The sequence below is a fragment of the Fundulus heteroclitus genome, chromosome 15, assembly GCF_011125445.2.
Source record: "Fundulus heteroclitus isolate FHET01 chromosome 15, MU-UCD_Fhet_4.1, whole genome shotgun sequence".
NCBI lineage: Eukaryota > Metazoa > Chordata > Actinopteri > Cyprinodontiformes > Fundulidae > Fundulus > Fundulus heteroclitus.
The window spans coordinates 3,741,671-3,759,812 of NC_046375.1; the positions used below are offsets into that span (position 1 = coordinate 3,741,671).

An 18,142-nucleotide genomic window follows, 5' to 3' on the forward strand; every position below is an offset into this window, starting at 1 on the left:
AGCAATGGTAGCCTTGCACCACACATCGCATTTTTGCATGTTGTCTAAATTTGGCTGAAATTATTTATTGTTTTTAAATGTTTGCTGTGTCCCACGTGAGGTTTGGCAACACCTTCTAAAAAGACGGCATTGTGTGCAGGGCAAATCTGGCCTCACCTGTGGATTTCTGAAGCTACGATGAACCGTGTGAATGTTTCTTTGACAATTACTTTTCTTCTCCAGTCTTGGATAGATCGCTATGCCTCGACTGGTTCTTTGCAGTCATATAGTTTTTCCGTTTTTTTAAAAATAGATTGAAAAGTGTTCAATGAGATGTCCATTGCATTGTCTCAGAACCTAATCCTGCTTTAACTCTTCACAACTTCATTTCTGACCTGCTTAGCGTGCTCCTTGTTCTTAATGATGCTGTTTGTTCAGTTTTGTTCTCTGACAAACATCTGAGGTCTTCACAGAACAGCTGGAGTTACACTGAAACTAAGATAAAAACAGGAGACTACAGTTTCTAATTAGGTCTAAAGGCAGTTGATTGCACGATATTTTATTTAGAGGAATCTGATCAAAAGATTTGAATTCATTCGAATGCTACACTTCTCAAATTTTTATTTGGAAAACATATAATTGTCTGTTGTCTTCCCTTTATTTTACAGTTATGCCCTTCTATTTCTTGCTCTGTCTCATAAAAGCCAATCCAAAACATAGACGTTTGTGGTTGTAACATGAAAAACTGTGCAAAATTCCAGAGGGCATGAAGACTTTGGCGAGGCGCTGTTAAAATAAATGCCCAATTGATCTGGTTCAAGTGTCCTTGTGAGTAACGGGGGAGTTTGTGTGCTGGGATGAGATTTGGAGATTTCTTTGCATTCAGAGCTGATCTGCTAAAAGCGCAGGGAATCACAAATTTAAATTCATTCAAAATTAAAGCAAAAATGTTGAACTTTGCAAATGATTTGCAACCAATTACTCCTAAAATAAAAAAAATCTGAACTAGTCAATAATCAGAGCAGAAAAAACATTTCCAGTTTTGGCAATCTTGTCTTTGTGTAGCTGGTCGTTCACATTCCTGACCTAGAAAAGTACAACAATTTTCAGAAGAAATAAATAAGGAACAAGAAGTTTCAGACGAGTCCCAGCAGTCTCCGTGGGGAAGCTCTTTTGAGCTTTTGTAATCCTCGCTCTTCAGGTTTGGGACGTTTGAATTAGTGTTAGACTTCAACATAAGATAAATAAATAGGAATAAATATGTCCTTAAGAAGATATTCAAAAAGTGTGGGAGTTACTCCACTATGAGATCCCACACACACACACACATGCACACACACACACACTCTCATACACAAATACACTCCTAAGATTCAGCGCTCCAAGGCACGGCAACCAGGTGTGTGAGTGTTTTGGGAGGGGGGGAGTGGGGGGGGGGGGGGCTACTCAGTCTTTTCTGACTTTCCGTCCTTGTTCTGGGATTCGGCTGTTTTCCGGAGCTGCGTCTTTTCCGAGCTGTTGTTGATTTGTTGCTCGTTAGGTCCGCTCGTTTTCCCACTCGAGTTTTTGTCCAGGTAGTTGAGCATCTCGCTCAGGACCGTCTGGAAGGTGCTGAGTGCTGCGCAGACCGCCGGCGTACCGAAGCCGTGAGTGATCAGGCTGCAGAGGTAGGAGACAGAGAAATATATCGTCATGAGGGCTGACAGACTTTATGCTTCTTTAGGCACTGTAGATATTCTCAAACTGAACTGAAATCTACTTTAAATCCTCCCATCAAAGGTATTTTAATGTCCACTGAATGTCTAAATTTGCCTTCAACCCCTTCGAAGGTTCATGGAGAGACTATACAGACGATGCAGGCTTCTTCCTTGTGAACACTTTCCGTAATCTTAAACACAGCGAGCACATCTGGTGTGAGATTTGCTGATATCTTACCTCCATCTGATGGTTATTTTTACTCTTATATTTACTTCTTTTTAGACAAAACTGAAAGATATGTTTGTCATCCCAGTATATCAAAAACAAGTTAATTTCCAAGACTTAAATTGAAATTCCAAGAGTTGCCCTAGGCCTTCCTCTCCCCCTTTCGCTTTGCACTTATTCATTAATTTCACTTATTTAGTGTTTTATATATTGATTTTTTTTAAATTTACATTTGGATATGAATCGTACCTGGAGTGTCCGACTCCAGTTGATTCACCTGTGTTTGACCACAAATAAATCTAAACCCTGCAGGACGCCAGCTCTCGAGGACTGCTGTTGGACACCCCTGAATAAGATGCTTAGTCAGGACATCCTGTTTCCCTCCGTGCTGTAGCAAGTTAAGTCGCCGTCTTTGATACTGAGGAATCCCGGTTGCGTCAGGAAGGGTCCTCGGCATAAAAACTCTGATGTAATGACTTGCTGTGGCGAGCCCCGACAAAGGGTGCAGTCGAACGGACTCACAGTCAGTTAAAAACATCCCGCAGCAGATGGCTGCTTTTCACACCCAAAAGTGCGAAGGTGGAAAAGGGCAAAAGAACCATGTCTGCTGTAAATATTTACCCTTGCAAGTGCTGTTATTAACTCCTTGGATCTGCCCCGGAAGAAAGAGGGGCAAGGGGTGAAAAGGAATACCCTCCAGCCAGTCCAGGTCTTAAAATCCCATCTGACTATTGATAGTGACCGGCTTTAACACCTTAATTAAAATTCCCTCAGCAGATTCCAATCACACTGAATTAAAAGTCAGAATAACAAGAGAAAACCTAAAAGGTAACCCAAACCTAACTGCTCGTCTCCAAGCATTTATTTTAATTTAAAGGATGGTGTTCATCAGTTTTTCTCTGGTTGCTTCCTATCAGTCTGCAGCTCAACCCTCTTTAGCAGTTTGATAAAACTTCTGCGACTGCTGATGTCATACATGTGACATTTCTGCTAATGAGGCTGCGTCCTCTCCTCCTGCTTTTTGTGCCAAGCATCAGAATGCACAGCTGCGTCTTTCGGAAACGGCCCATGGAGGTCACTGGCGCGGCAAGCAGAGCTTTCCGATCGGTAGTTTCTAACTAGTCAGTAACGCGAATCAGGCAGCTTCCTTGATGACTTCTCATTATCTTCTTGTGGAAAGGTTACCTGAAGTGCGTGAGGTGTCTCTGGATGTCCAGGTCCAGGATGGGGGTCGGTCTCGAGGAGCCCAAAGGAGAGCGATCTTGGCTCAGTAAGTCCTGGAACTCCTTACAGATTTGCCTGACAGACAGAGGGGAGGGAGGGACTGAGGGTTTACCATCTGTCTCCAACACAAGCAGCACACATCTAGAGTTCATTATGTCCGATCCCCTGCATCCAACCATCTCTATTCCTCAATCATGTTGGAGGGCTACTTCCTTTTCATGCACCGCTATAATAAAAACTCTGCTACCGTAGAGGTGGATGTGGTCAAGCAATTGTATACACTTAAATGAGCAAAATGCTTGCATTTTCTAACATATGAACCCTATTCTTCATTTCTAAAACATTCGTTTGATCAAAAGCAATAGAAGAACCTAACACAGATTCCTGTAACAGTGGAAATTCAGAAATACGCAACAACAATGCAATTTATAACTCATGAAGCACCTCCAAAAGTTTTATTTCGACGTATTTTTGTAGGTGAGTACACGGGAGTGTTTTTGTCTCTTATTCTCACTTTGTTGCCAGGACCATTTTCTTGCGCGCGTTGGTCTCTTTCGGCTCACTGTGCTGCCTCGCCAAATGTTCTCCCACCGCCTTGCTGGGAAACTCTGTCTCACAGGTGTAGCCGAAGTCCCTCGCCAGGTGGAGCGCCTCACCTGCAGCAAACAAAAACCGGGGAATGAGCAGTGAGACGAGCGCTAGAAATGATTAAATATTAAAAGCTTGATGACTGAACTGACATACCTTCCACCAGGGAGGTGAGCAGGGTGACGTTGGCAGCTTTCCTTCTTCCCGCTGGCAGGTTGAGGCCTAAGCGATCTAGTTTCTCACGGAGACATCGGCCGCCGTTCTTGGACTTTGCTCTACAAAAAAAACAAACACACAAAAAAAACATGACGAACTCTGACAGCTTTAACTGCACTAGAAAACATCAGCAGCACCAGGATCTCATGCTTAGAGTAATTATTCCAAGAAATTCAAATGATCAAACTGATTTAGTTTGATAAAGATCTTTGTTTTTTACAGATTTCATGTACAAGATATAGCACTGCTTTTTGTGAGCTCTTCTATCTATATTTTGCAACACAAAAGTCCACAAATTGTAATATTTTCTGTGAAATTTGTGTAGTTTCTGTTTGGAAATTAGACTTTTCCCGAGCTCATTCACTTTGCCAATCAATTTGTTGCTATTTTTAAGCAAGCGAAGCTCACAGAGTAAAGGATAAATACATAATTTAATAAAACAAAGAATAAAAAGGTTACTAGTCATTTTGGCCTCATTGAGTTTTTTTTATTGCTCATTTGCATGTCCAGCTTATAGAAAGGACTCACCCCTATGATGTGTTCAGTGTAGGCAGAATAAGAAAATGTTGCTTTGCACTTCTAATGATGCTTAAAAATTAATGTTTGATTTGACAGTGTACAATGTGGCACATAATTAAAGTGATTTTTCTGTGTTTTTTCACCGCGTTTGGGCTTCCTTTGTTTATGCCTTGTTCAAAATCCTAAATATTTAGGCTTGCCAGACCTCGGCTGGATAATTTTACACTAAACACAGTTTATGCAAGAAACACTTTGAGATTTATTAGCCCTTTATTCTTTGTTTGAAATTTTAAAATGGAGTATTCTCAAGTGCTTTTTCAGCATTAAGAACACCTTAAATATTACAGACAGGTCAATCCTGGATTCAATTATCCTAGTGGAGAGGCTAATCCAGGGCAACATTCATGCAAAAGCCTCTATAGTTAACATCTAATATGAATTTCTGCAACATTATCAATATTAATCCACATAAAGATTAGCATCCCTGTTTGCGCTCGTGTTTTTCTCTCCCTTTGTTGTTGCATCGTCTGGTAGCCATCTTCTCTCTGCTCCCTCTCTCCTCTCTTCTCCCCCTTCTCCCTTTCTCTCCAGCTCATCAATAATACAGCGCTGGCAACTCCTGCCTTCCTCTGCTTTCTCTGATCCTGGCATGCTTTGGCCTGGTCTCGCCTCCCTCTGGCTCCCTGGGCATGGCGGCGCGTGCAGCCCCGGCCTTCTTGTGGGCGCAGCTATATATCCTCTGTTTTATCTGAGGGCTACAAAGACTCGCCGAAGCTCAAGCTGCCAGATTTAGCCCTAAAAATAAAATAAAATCACAGCTTCTGCTACCATAAAATCCCTCTCTATCACAATCATGTCTTCACTTGCGCATCGTGTGAGGGTTTATGAGAGTTTAAACAGTTTGATTGAGATGTGTTTACTATCCAGGCGTTTTTTTATTTTTTTATTTCAGGGTACGGCAAGAGTTTTAGTTAACTTCTCTGGCACATTCAGCCCCACGAGTAAAAAATAGTTTAACTGGACTTGTTGTTGATCACCGTAGCTGCACCCAGAGTTGGTTTTTGCACTGACCTGCGCAGGATGCCGCCCAACAAGGAGGCGTTGAGGCACTCTGGCGGGGACAGTCTTCTCTTCACCTCAGCGATGGTGACTTTGTACTTGGAGGTGGAGCTGAGCAGCGAGAGCCGGCCCGGTACGGAGCAGAAAAGGTCTGTGGGATTCACCACGCACGTCCCCCCTGCAAACACACACGGCAACGCTGTAACAATGAGGTTCCAGGTGGACGGACAGCGACATTCGGACATTCACGGTAGCACTGAAGGGATTTAAAGGGATTTTAAAAAAAACAACAACAACTCAGAGTGATCCGCCAGCCAATAAAATGGAAAATCCCAAAGTAAAAAGAAATGTTCAAAATCGGAAACACTGTGGCTTGTTTCAACACGGGAATTTCGCCAACAGCCATTATATCGGGGAGACGTTAGAATTTTGACCGTCACGTTGAAATAAGTCATTCAAGTGAAAAACTGAGTGTGGGGCCATGGGATGCAACGGTGACCCAATAAATCTGCTGAACGGACATTCTTATATGCGTAGTTTTTATGAATATTTGTATAATACAAGACCTGTCCAGGATGCGCCCTACCTATCGCCCAACGGCCACTGAAAATAGGCACCAGTGCCCCTACTGCCTAACGGATAAGCGGGTTTACATAATGGATGGATGGATGTAAAATACAACATTAAGACCTAAAGAACAAGGTTCAATAAAGTTATATATTTATCTGCCAGTTTTTTTTTTGTCCTTCGTAGCATTTCTATCACTCCCTTTCCAACCAGCCTACAACCCGCAACTAAATATTACAAGAGCAGGATTCCTGAGATTCTGTGATGCCATTTGGTTTTGATGTGCCCACCCCAGGATTAGCAGAGCCCCCATCTGGTCAACCATTTGAAAATGTTCTGGAAGCAACCCTGCAGCTTCAACAACAACTTCATTAACACCACCTACTTTATTTTACCGGTGGACAGAATGCAACGTACCTAACATGTCCTCGTTTGCTTTAGAGGATATGAACAGCTACAGGAGCCTCTGGGGACAATTTTATTATTAAAAGAACTGGGGCTGTTCCTTCTGCTCTGTTTGCATTCAAACAAACAAACACAAGCTTAACCCAAAGCTCTTCTCGCTTTATAAGCTGCCATCTTACTTGTACACATTACAGCAAAAAAATTGGATTTTTGGTCACATCCAGCTACATTTGAAAAGAAATGGGTAAACGTGTTCTTTTTTTATTGAGATGATCTACATCATGTTCCACATATCTACTGTGCACTTTAACTCACAGAGGATGACTTCAGCTGTGTAAACACCTTGTGTAACGTGTCTCTGGTTCCCATTTCAAAGGATCCTTTACAACAGAAGGCAGCGCAAAGAAGGGAAGTGTGTAGATATGACAAGACCAATAAGACAATCTTTTATCTCATTGCTAGCTGAAGTTTCGTTTCTAATGATTTATAAAGAATCAGTGAGGAGGAAAGTTAACGCGTGAGAAGAAAAGTGCACCGCTAAAACTTTTTGCATTCCAACAATAGCCCCAGAGCCAGAACATTCAGTCAGGTGTGAGCATGTGTCTCTTTAAAATCAACGGCGTGGGGCATGAACACATGTTTTTGGTGAATGTCAATATATAAAAAATTATTATAAAGTGCTGAGAAGGTATGCAAAACTATTATCAAAAAAGCTGATTCTTGATAAATCACAGATTCATGTTTGTCCCTCATCCCTACAGGGGTTAAACTGCATTGTAGTAACATCTTAATAAAATTAACCCCTTTATAGAAATGTAGTACTGACTGCACACCTTAATCAAAAGATGTTCTTCTCAGCCCTCAAACTGACTTTTTAAACATAACATTTTGTTATTTTGTTATGATCATATACATATTTTTTTTATGTTTCAGGTTCAGGTCAATATTAATCTTTATGTAAGAGCTTTTCTTCCAGGGGGGAAAAAACAACAAAACATTCTTTCAGAAGCCCTCCACCGATCTCATTGTGTACTTCTGCCTCCTGAGTGTGTGAATAAATGATACAGAATGCTGCTTCTCATTATTAATCACACCTGCATCAACGCTACCGGTTGTTACTGCAATATATGTATACACAAATGTGAAATATGTATTGACTTCTCTGGGTGTTTGTTTTCATTATTAAGCTTTCGCTTGAGCGAACAGCCTAAGTAGCTGAAATGCAAGGTTTTTGTCTGATGTACTGTAGGCTATATTCTATTATTTATCTGCCTCGTTATCAGATCTAACAGCAGGGTGTGTCACTTTGTTATTAGCTGCGTTAGAAATGATGAAGTGAAATAAAAAGAAGCCTTTTAGGCTAAGTAGAACAGTGCTGCAGGCTATGATTGGGCAACGTTTTTGGGGGCATTTTGGATAAGTTGACCACCAACAAAGGCGTTTTTATGACAACTCACTCTGGAAGCACCAGCAAACCTGAATGCACTGATTATGTCTCCTATCTGTTTTTGCATAAATATACCCTTATGAAACTAGATCATTCCATAACAATGCTGATCTCTAGTTCATTTTAACTTAGTTTTCGTCTTCTGACAAAATGTAATTTAGCTTTATTCACAATTTTATCATCTGTACTCGTTTTTATCCTCATATGAAAAATAATCAAATTTTTGTTTTGCAATATACTGAAACAGCCCCACAAGCTTCGCAAAACGTCTCTTTTTATCATCAAATGTGAAACGTTCTCAAACACTTATCCTTCTTCCTAGTGTCAATGTTTTTTTCCACATCGCTCCAAAAAAAGAGAGAATGACCTTCACCTGCCAACTTAATCCCATTTGTCATCCACTTCCTACTATCTTTGAAGATCAACTCTCATTTTCCTATTCAACCCCCATTTGTACTCGAGTAAAACAAGATATACACTGGTTGTTTTTTCCAGAAATAAAAGGTAATTGGCAAAAACTATGACAGTTATTTTTTTCTATCAACATAATGACCGCTGCTCGACAATCAAGCCTCAAGACAAATCCATTGATTGCAGAACAGAAATATTCAACATAATGAATACAGTACATTTCAGGAATAGATATTTGTTTGCTGTTGGGTTAAATTATTCTAAAAATAGTTGTCTTGTTAAAAATACTTCAAAAGCTATATTATGGTGAGTATGTGGAAAAACCTCTCTGTTTGTTGATTGTTATTATTTGTATTTATATGCATTTTGTGTTTACCTGTGTGTAAATCGTTTTATGACCAGCATCCATGTATCTGAATGCACTTATTACGTCTTATAGGTAATATTGCATGGGTTTCCTGATGATGCCAAGTAAGTTATCTGGTTTTAAAGGGAGATCACTCTACAGCCTCCCAATTTTCAAAAGCTGATTTGACCGGACACTGCAATATAATCAGATGCACCATATCATTTAGTTAGTGCTGCCAGAGGAGGACACAGAAAATACTTATAAAATAATGGGTTGAAAAAATGTTTAGAACCCAATGGCACTGTCCATTGGTGTAGTTCATGGCTTTAATTTGTAAGCATGACATAGTTTAATAATGGTCGTCCATTCTGCAGTGTGTTTGTGCGCTGGAACAAGACCTTTAAGACATATTGGAAAAGTAGATTTTGTAATGTTTCCTATTCTGCTTCACTTCTGCTGAGTTCTGCTTCACCCACCCCTAATTATATCCTCCATCCACATGTTGTAGTTCTTCTCGACTAATGTCTTCCCAGGATACAACTCTGTTTGCATACATTAAGACATATATGTCAAGATTTAAAAGAATAGGTTCATAAGACAATGATGCTACACCTGATTGGAGCGGTACCACCTTCAAAAACTTAGATTTTGTCACAATAGAATTCGAATAATAAGTAGACATCTCCATATTAGTGTTGCATATCAGTTATTTCCTATTTACAACCAGGTCTTATGTGCATTTTTGAATTATGTATTTTGTTTTAAACCCATCGCATTAATATTGTAAAATCCACCTGATGCACATTGTCTTTCTTTTACCTCTGGATTGCTGCAAGCAGCTCTTGTTTGATGCTGACCAAGACCCTATGTGTGATGCAACGTCAGTTATATCATGTGGTTGACCTCCAACCCATTGCTTTGGCACCCTTAGCTTATGCAACAGATAGAATCTGAATAGCATAATTTCAGAAGGAAAACAAATAAATCTATCAGCAATGAAAAACACAGTACCATCAATTTTAATGAATAGAAATTAATTAGCCACAGGGTTATTGTTATGCATGTTTATGAGCTTTTTGTCTATGCTTTTTTGTGGTTGTAGCCTTGTGACTAGAGAAATTAACCAATTGTGTGATCTTTATACTGTTTGTTGCTGCATGGTACTTGGCAAATAAAAATTAAATCTGACCTGACACTTCTCAGCAACCAGACCCACAATACTCTTAGCTTGAGCTTCCAGGATAGGATGAACAGAAGAGCTATAACAGCAAATACATTGCAACATTATCATTATTACTATGCACTAAACATTAGATGCTGAATTTTGACTATCAAATATACTTTTGGAGCAATTAAGAACGTACTGAACAAACCAATGTTTGCTTTATTGGCTTTCATACATCGTTAGTATTTATATATATATATTTGTTAGTTGGAGGGTTAAATTTATCCTGAGATGTGTGGGTATCTGATTAAAACAGAGGATAATTTGAATTAAGATGTGATATATATATATATATATATATATATATATATATATATATATATATATATATATATATATATATATATATATATATATATATATATATATATATATATATATATATATATATATTTGCAGAGTTGTATTTGTATCTTGGATACATTTTGATTTTTACCTGCTGTGGATCTTCAGATGGAAATTAGCCAGTCAAGGACCATGATTGTGGATGGTCCCTGACAATAACATACACTAAACTGAACCAGTTGTACCTTATTTTTTTTCTCCACTGACAATCTTTTATTCATAGTCAGCAGAAATGTTGTGGATTTTCCTCATTTTCTGGCCACAGGAAGAATGTAAAAAAACAGAAGTGTCATCCAGGTTCAGTACCATGGACAGCAGCTTTGCACCTTTCATTCCAGCACCTGGACAGCGCCTCAAACCCGCGGCACAACTGGAGCATCATGATGGGGTGAAAACAAAGGCCGACTGGCCTCCAACTGCTCCATTTATATCAGACTCGAGTTTCACTCAGCCTGTCAGACGTGGACGATTGCAGCTCGAAGGAATCGACAGGGCTGCTGTTCATTAGGCTCCTGGGCGCGTGCGCGTGTGCGCGTACGGGTCCATGTCCGGCCTCGCCTGTTGCCTGCTTGTGACGCGAACCCGCGCTCACCTGTCCGTCAGGCTCACGCGCTCTGACAGGGGCGCGCGGCTTTCAGAGACGCGCGGCTCACATCATATTAATTCCCCTAAAAATGTTTTGATTCAAAGTAGTTTGTATTTTATGTTGCCAAGGGCGATCGAAAAGAGCTATTGCCGGTAGTGCAGTCAGTGGAGCGCGCGGGCCCAGAGGCGATAACGGTATTTAAGCAACGGAGAGTAGCCTCGGGCTGCGGCGCGAGCGGCGGGCGGGATCACACGCGGAATCAAGCGCCTTTTACGAGTTTGCCACGAAAATTAAAGAAAAAGAGACAAGGGCCAAATGCCATTCTCCTCTTATTTTAACAACAATGTTTATAGCTCCAAAAAGGGGAAAAAAAGTATTGACAGAAAAAAGGGGGGATGTGTGTGCGCGTGTGTAACGTAGCGGGGGCGCGCGTCTGACAGATCAGCTTGATCTTTGCAGGCTGCTGTTAAGAGCTGAAGAGGAAAAAGGGAAGCCAGCATGATTAAAAACACAGACGACTCCTCCTAAGTAGGATCCGCATTTCTTGAGTGATTTTCTTTTGAAAAAGGTTATGTGAATATTCATGCCGCCAAAGCCGCAGTCAGAAAGAACAACATTAATATGATCTCGGCTGAATCCGGGGGCCCCGCTCGGCATTAGCATATCAAAGCGTGCGCCCGAGGCGAGAGAAGCTATCGATACGGGAGCGGGAGGTAAAGCAAAGATTATTGGTTGTGATGGTTGCAGCGGCTGAGCTCAGGGCCAAATACGGCGCACCATTAACCGAAAGTGATGGCGAAGGGATTCCCGCGTCAATCTGAGAGAAAAGCCCCAACACCTAGGCAGGGCAGGGCTGATGAAAAATTAAACCCAAAAGACACCAGCCTTTCTTCTGCTTCTGTATGGAAAATTACACACAGTCACCATGCAGGGAGAGAAAAAAAAAAGAAACACAAGCAAGCTTTGATGGAGGAAAAAGAAGATCCGCAGCGTGTTTAAGCCCACTCATGAGGAAACAGGATGGCCTGCTATGTGTTTATACAGACTCAAACAACATGCGCAGGTAGCCTCAAACACCTTCATCCTCCGAATCCAGAGGCTAAAGCTGCACTCTTACATTAAAGTATCTGCATCAGTGTAAGAAATAATAATGAACGAAATATCTAAAAAAATAAAAACACAAACATGTAATTATGAAAGTGATTAAGAGCCTGCAGGAATCAAATGTGGAGCCCATTAACGTAAATCCCATTGATAGATTTTTATTGAAAAATGTTTACTAATACTTAACTGTACATTTTATTATTATTATTATTATTATTATTATTATTATTATTATTATTATTATTATTATTATTATTATTATTATTATTATTATTATTATTATTGTTGTTGTTGTTGTTATATACATATAACATTAATCTTCTACACAAATATGCATTTGTAATCTCAGTTCTTGACATGGCTAACCGCCCAGGGCGCCATTTTATAAGGAGTAGCACAAGCAAGTATTCTATTGCTTATTTATTTATTTATTTTTGTCCATTCTAAATGGTGTGTGGAGCTCCTGGTGTTGTGCACAGTGTAAACACTATAAAAATATGATCAAACACCACACCTTAGTAATTACAGCTGCGTTGAACCCCTCAATGCAATCAAAGGCCTAATTCGCAATTAAAAAAAATTGTCACAATCATGTTCAAAATCCAAAAAACGTGGACTTGTGTAAACTAAACTGGATATTCTGCACTGAAAAGAGATTTCATAAACCAACAATTGTTTTATTTGTGCAATACTTTGTTGGCATCAAATCCGTATTAGAGTAAAAAAAAACCACACCACTCAAATATGGAAAACCATACAAATAAACAAAAAAATGGGCTCTTAGCCTTCTTGATTTTTTTTAAATAATACAATGGGCAAGCAAAAGTCAGACTATCATTGTAGACAAGTAGCCTTGCCTTGTCTTTTGATGTGTCATCTCATGCATTATTATTACACATTGACTTTGTTGACATTTTAATTATCTGTGAGAGTTTAGTTTGCCTACGCCAAAAAAAAAAAAAAAAAAAAAAAAAAAACGCACGTAGGTGCTGAGTGACAGGTCGTTTTGCAGAGGAAGTGGGGAGCAGTGCGGGTGTGTGTCTGCGTGTTAGTGTTTAAACAGGCGAGGAAAGCGGGGCCGTTCCTGCTGTAACATGTTGACAGCAGACAAGAGAGGAGTGTTCCGCCTGTTTGTCTATCTGCTCGCTGCCTTGTCTTGTGTCGAGCTGCGACTGTTTTCACGGCCTCCGGTGCAACAACACAGAGAGGAAATAAACGGGGGGCCCTTACCTCTCCGGATGACGCCCCCTTGGCCGTTCAGTACGAGCCCACACTGCGCCTCCACGGAGCCCTGCAGAGACAAGCACTCATTAGTTTGGTACACTGCAAAGAAACACGCTTGCTGTAACGCCTGATGATATGTTTGTTGTGTTTGTTTTTATGTACAGGTGCGCACAGGATCCGACGTGCGAATTTATAAACCGCAAATAAGCCAGTGAGCAAATCGTTTTCACCATCAGAGTATCTAATGTGAATAGTTGTTCTTATACCTTTATGGATTCATTTCCCCGATTTTACAAATTAAAACTCAGAATTCAGAAAGAAAAAAAGGTGCATTTTATACATGTCCATCATTTTTGTTCAGGTGTTCATATTTGCAGAACTGACCTCCCATAACCGCAAAACGCAACTCATGGTCTGACGTTAATGGCTGTGTGAGGGTGACCAGTCCTTGGCTTTCATTTAAATGTGACTTTTAAAACCCCAAGAACCTGTCCCCAACATTTTTGACATCAATGGACTTTTTGTAGATAGCAGCCCCAACCGGGGGATGGGGTGGGGGTTGGGGGATTGTCAGTGGCCACCCCAATTAATTTTTCTTTTGCACAAAATGTTTTCGTAAATGTGACGAAGCATGGGTATATTTGGTTAGTTCAAGCATTTTTTTTATTTCTTTTTTTTGTTAGATTATTAATGTTTACTATAGAAAAAAATGACTTTTTTATTTCACTCCTGGGCCTGCTCCCCTCACCCGCCTCAATATGGCAGCATGGGAAAAACTGTTACTATGTTACAATTCCAGATGAACATAAATTATATATAAAGCTTTTACATTAAAATTCTAAATGATATAAGGATTCAATATTTCTGTCATATGTTAAAAAAATTACAATATTTAAAAATAGGGGTGCAAAATCTTGTTGGGGCTAAATACCCTGACATTTGAAAGTTGAAAACATGGACATTGTGTGTTTTTCTTTTTTTTGGGGGGGGGGGTCCTAGTAGATTCAAGCTTTTTTTTTTTTTAATGAAACCCAAATGTTGATATGAAATACGATCTATAAAACACCAGATATTCGGTCATGGACTTTAATTTTAATGTGCCACCCAAAAAATACTAGTGTGCCCTTTACAAAACTTTCTGGAGATGCCCCTGTTTTTATATGTATTTCAGCACTTTCACGCATTGTAGAATTTACCAAAAACACACACACAAAGCTTTATGCTATATCAAATAGAAGGAGGCCATTTTGTTAGAAAGTGGACGGCACATAGGAAGCTTTGAGTAAATCTGAGGTCACAGTAAAATAAGATGCAGCTCACGCTTCGCCCAAACGAGCCCAATTTGAAAGGCTTCTGGCTACAATCAAGGACAGCGCTACTCATCCAGACTCAGAAATTAGCTGAAACGTCCGGAGCCGGTTGCAGCATCCTGGTACCTGTTGAAATTAGTATGGAAACGCATATATAGGCTTGCGTGTACAGGGATCTGTTACCAGCAACACATTTTAGTCCGGATCAGACTCGCGTGCTATCAACAATGTCATCAAGAAAGAAGAACACGCGATTTTTATTCAGAAAACGCTTAATCCCTCGTGCGAGCCTCGAGGCCTGGCCCACGCAGAACCCCCTCTGATTAAAATAAACTGGGAGGAGAAGGGTAAAAAAAAAAGAGAGAGATAGAAAGGTTTTTGGAACTCCTTCTTAACCAGCTCCGGCTCTGTTTCTTTTCTTCTTATTCCGGAGCTAAAGTGATTATAAAATCAATATACAAAACGCAGAGGTCTTGCATGAATTAGCGCGCTGACGGGGGAAAGGTGTGGCAGCTGCTTTTGTTCGCCATGAAAATCTCTTTAACGCGCTCAAAGATAAGACGGGGCTGCACGAGACCATAGGCGCATCTGTTGGGTTCACACATCCGCCTCGTGCAAGCTCAGGTTCACAAGCCGCTCCTTTCTTTCCCGCATATAAAAGGTCAAATGTGCGCCCTTCAAAATCCCCAAACCCTATGGTAAAACATAATTCAAAAATCAAACAAATCTAAATAGCTAAAAAGAGCCAAATATCATCATATTTTTTTTTTAATTATAAATTCTATATATATAAAATACTCGTATAATAATAATAATAATAATAATAATAATAATAATAATAATAATAATAATAATAATAATAATAATAATAATAATAATTGCATTCTATATTGTTTTCATTATTTCAGAAGATATTAAATCACCTTATTAAAACACAAATTGCGAAATTAAAAATATCCTCCACTGCCAAACAAATGCACAAAAACAACCCAGACATGTACTATCGCCATAATAAATACAATCCATGCGTAATAACCAGCTTTCTTTCTCTCCCTCTATCTACATTCCTACAAATTATAATAAAGTAGCTTAATCAAAAATTCAATTTCAAAGCATGCCATTTCTATTTAGATAATATAGCTTGTCGTTCATGCAGAAATCGGTGTCTTAATTCATGTTTAGTATTATGCATCTGTAGGTTGGAACAAAAGTGAGACTTTAACCAGTTGGACAAATTCTGCTTGGGGTAAAAAAAAAAAAAAAAAAAAAAAAAAAAACAGTTAACGCGACTGAAATTATGTGGCAGTGTGTTAAATTTTGTTTAAACAGAGCCGCGTCTTTAAAACCGCCTCAGATGTCGCTGCATAAGTAACAACGTTGATTGACGTTAAGCCCGTAATTGGATAAACTACGGTGCTTTATGGCGCTCGAGCCGGCCATTGTGTCCCGAAGCCCGATCCGTTAATCCGCCCTTTACCGGAGAATGGAGCAACCAGCGGCTTTTCTTTGCCCCAGCAGACACACACACATGCTGAAGAGCCGTGCGAATCCCCTCCCGTTTTTTTTTTTTTCATCATCATTTCTTTACATCGAAAGGAATTATGTAAAATATGGGTCACGTGTGCTTCTGGAAGAAATAAAGGGATGATTTCACAATAGGACTGTATAGACTGCCAGTCAATTAACCTTTAGAAACAGGCCTGCCTTTCAGAGGCGTCGTGCCATGAGGACTTGACATTTACTTGGCCCCTTTGTACGCTCTCGTTTTGCTCTGGAAACAAAATTATCTCAAGATCATATCCAATATCAGTAAAGTTACCGTCCCTGGGTGGAAATGGGGGCCAGTAAAGCTTTGCGAGTCTCACAGACAGCAGACAGATGAAGCAGACAGGCGGACAGACAGACATCTGGCGCTGTTATTCTGTTCAATATTTCGGAATTGTACTGTGGCTCCTACAATGAGAAGGGGGGGGGGGGGGGGGGGGGCAGCTTTTTTTGAATAGTGGGCCAGTGGGGCAGGGATTCTGGGGCATTGTGGCAGCCCCTTTTACGCAGAGGCATATCCGTGTTTACCACTTCTTGTCAAAGCAAAGGGAATCAAAAACGATGGCGATTTTTGTTTTTAAAGGCGCAGGACGGCGTGTTGGGTCTGGGTTCGGAGGCCGCCGGTACCTGTAGGTCGTCTGCCGCCGGCGGAGGGAGGCCTAGGCCGGCGGCAGGCAGCAGCCTCTGGTCCGGGTGGTGCATGCCGACGCCGTAGGCTTGAGAGCCGTGTGACGTCATCAGCGACAAGTCATGCCGCCGGTAGGCGTCGAGGCAGCCCAGCTCGCGCCGCTGCTGCTCGTCCAGGCACGAGGACTTGAGGGCCGAGCGCGCGTTGTGCAGGTTGATGAAGTCGGCGGGCTCCCCGTGGTGGATCTGCTGGTAGTACTGGCCCGAGTGCAGCGAGTTGAGCCCGTAGGCCTCCGGGGCCACGGCCGGGTGCGAGTGCTGGAACTCGTAGTGGAAGGACTGGTGGTGCAGGGGCGTGTACTGGTGGTTGGCCGAAAAGTAGGGCGAGGCGAACTCCGTCCCCGCCGGCGCCGGGTAGGTGAGCGGCGACGAGGAGGAGTAGGCGACCGAGGAGTTGGCCACCGACTCCAGACAACCGAGCTGCATGAGCCGGTAGCTGTTTGAACCGTCGTGACGTATCTGGAAGATAATAAAGAGACAGGGAAAGATATGAGCAGTGTCATTTAGCATCAGCCGGTGTCTCCTCTCTGCCTCCCAAACACACTCCAAAAAACACAACTCACACACTCTCAAAGCGTTTTTTCCCCTCTCTCCTCCTCGCTTTAAACCACCTGAAGGAGATGTCATCTCGACGCGCCTGGGAGGGGAACGATCGCGCTGCAACAGGAGCCATAGGTAGTTTTTTTTTTCTTTCTCTCTTTCCTCCCTTTGGCATGCCTGTCACTCTCCGAGCAGCATTTAAAAAGGCGTGCTGTTATATGTTATTATTATTACCGAGCTGCTGGCAAATTCACTACCCCAGCCCTGCTGCTCGCCACGGAGGAGAGGTAAGACACGGCGGAGAGAGTTCCGCCCTGAGACGTTCTAATCACACAGTTACCGGCCGCATTTTCTTCCACACTTGTAATAAAAAATAAAATCTCACAAAGACTCCTCTCACTTTATGCAGTTTATTTTCTCTCCCTCTCTTTTCTTCCATTCCACAAAGGAAGCAGCATTTCGTTGGCAGTTTAAACCAAACATTTTTTTTGTTATTCTGCACCCCTGCTTTTATTCTCTCTCTATATATTCAAGACTATTAAAGGAAATAAAAGCAGCCTACCTCTGCGTCGTGGACAAGTCCCGGGAAGGTCGCTGACATTGTTCTTTCTCCAAAATAACCCGTGATTTTTTTTTGTTTTTGTTTTTGCTTTCCTCTACGGCCCCGATCGAAAAATGATAATAACGATAATAAAAAAAAGTGTGCTTTAAAATCCTCCTCAAAAGCGAGAGAGATGGAAAAGTCCCCCTTTTTGCGCGCTCTCGGTTTTGGTAGAAAGCTGGCGGAACGCGAGCGTCTCCCCTCTGCACGGACGGGGCTGGCTCACGGATTTTGTACTTGCAGGGTATTTCTCGGCTGATGTCGTAGGTCCCTTGGTAATATAGAAGT

The 18,142-nt window shown here is 41.2% G+C and overlaps 1 protein-coding gene across 3 annotated transcripts; it reads right to left on the reverse strand.

Moving 5' to 3' along the window:
- Nucleotides 1-583: 583 nt before the first annotated feature.
- tfap2d (transcription factor AP-2 delta (activating enhancer binding protein 2 delta)) lies at nt 584-18,067 on the reverse strand. Of its 3 annotated transcripts, none has more exons than XM_012875790.3 (8): nt 17,816-18,067; nt 16,654-17,172; nt 13,178-13,238; nt 5,521-5,686; nt 3,871-3,989; nt 3,641-3,782; nt 3,088-3,201; nt 584-1,638 (listed from the first exon to the last, which is right to left on the reverse strand). In XM_012875790.3, the coding sequence occupies exons 1-8, from the start codon at nt 17,852-17,854 to the stop codon at nt 1,422-1,424; spliced, it is 1,377 nt and encodes a 458-aa protein (XP_012731244.1). In that variant the 5' UTR covers nt 17,855-18,067; the 3' UTR covers nt 584-1,421. The 3 variants fall into 3 exon arrangements, with proteins under 3 accessions (XP_012731244.1, XP_036003117.1, XP_021178873.1); XM_036147224.1 differs by lacking the exon at nt 17,816-18,067 and adding an exon at nt 17,277-17,386; XM_021323198.2 differs by lacking the exon at nt 17,816-18,067 and having other exon boundaries at nt 16,654-17,238.
- Nucleotides 18,068-18,142: the final 75 nt, after the last annotated feature.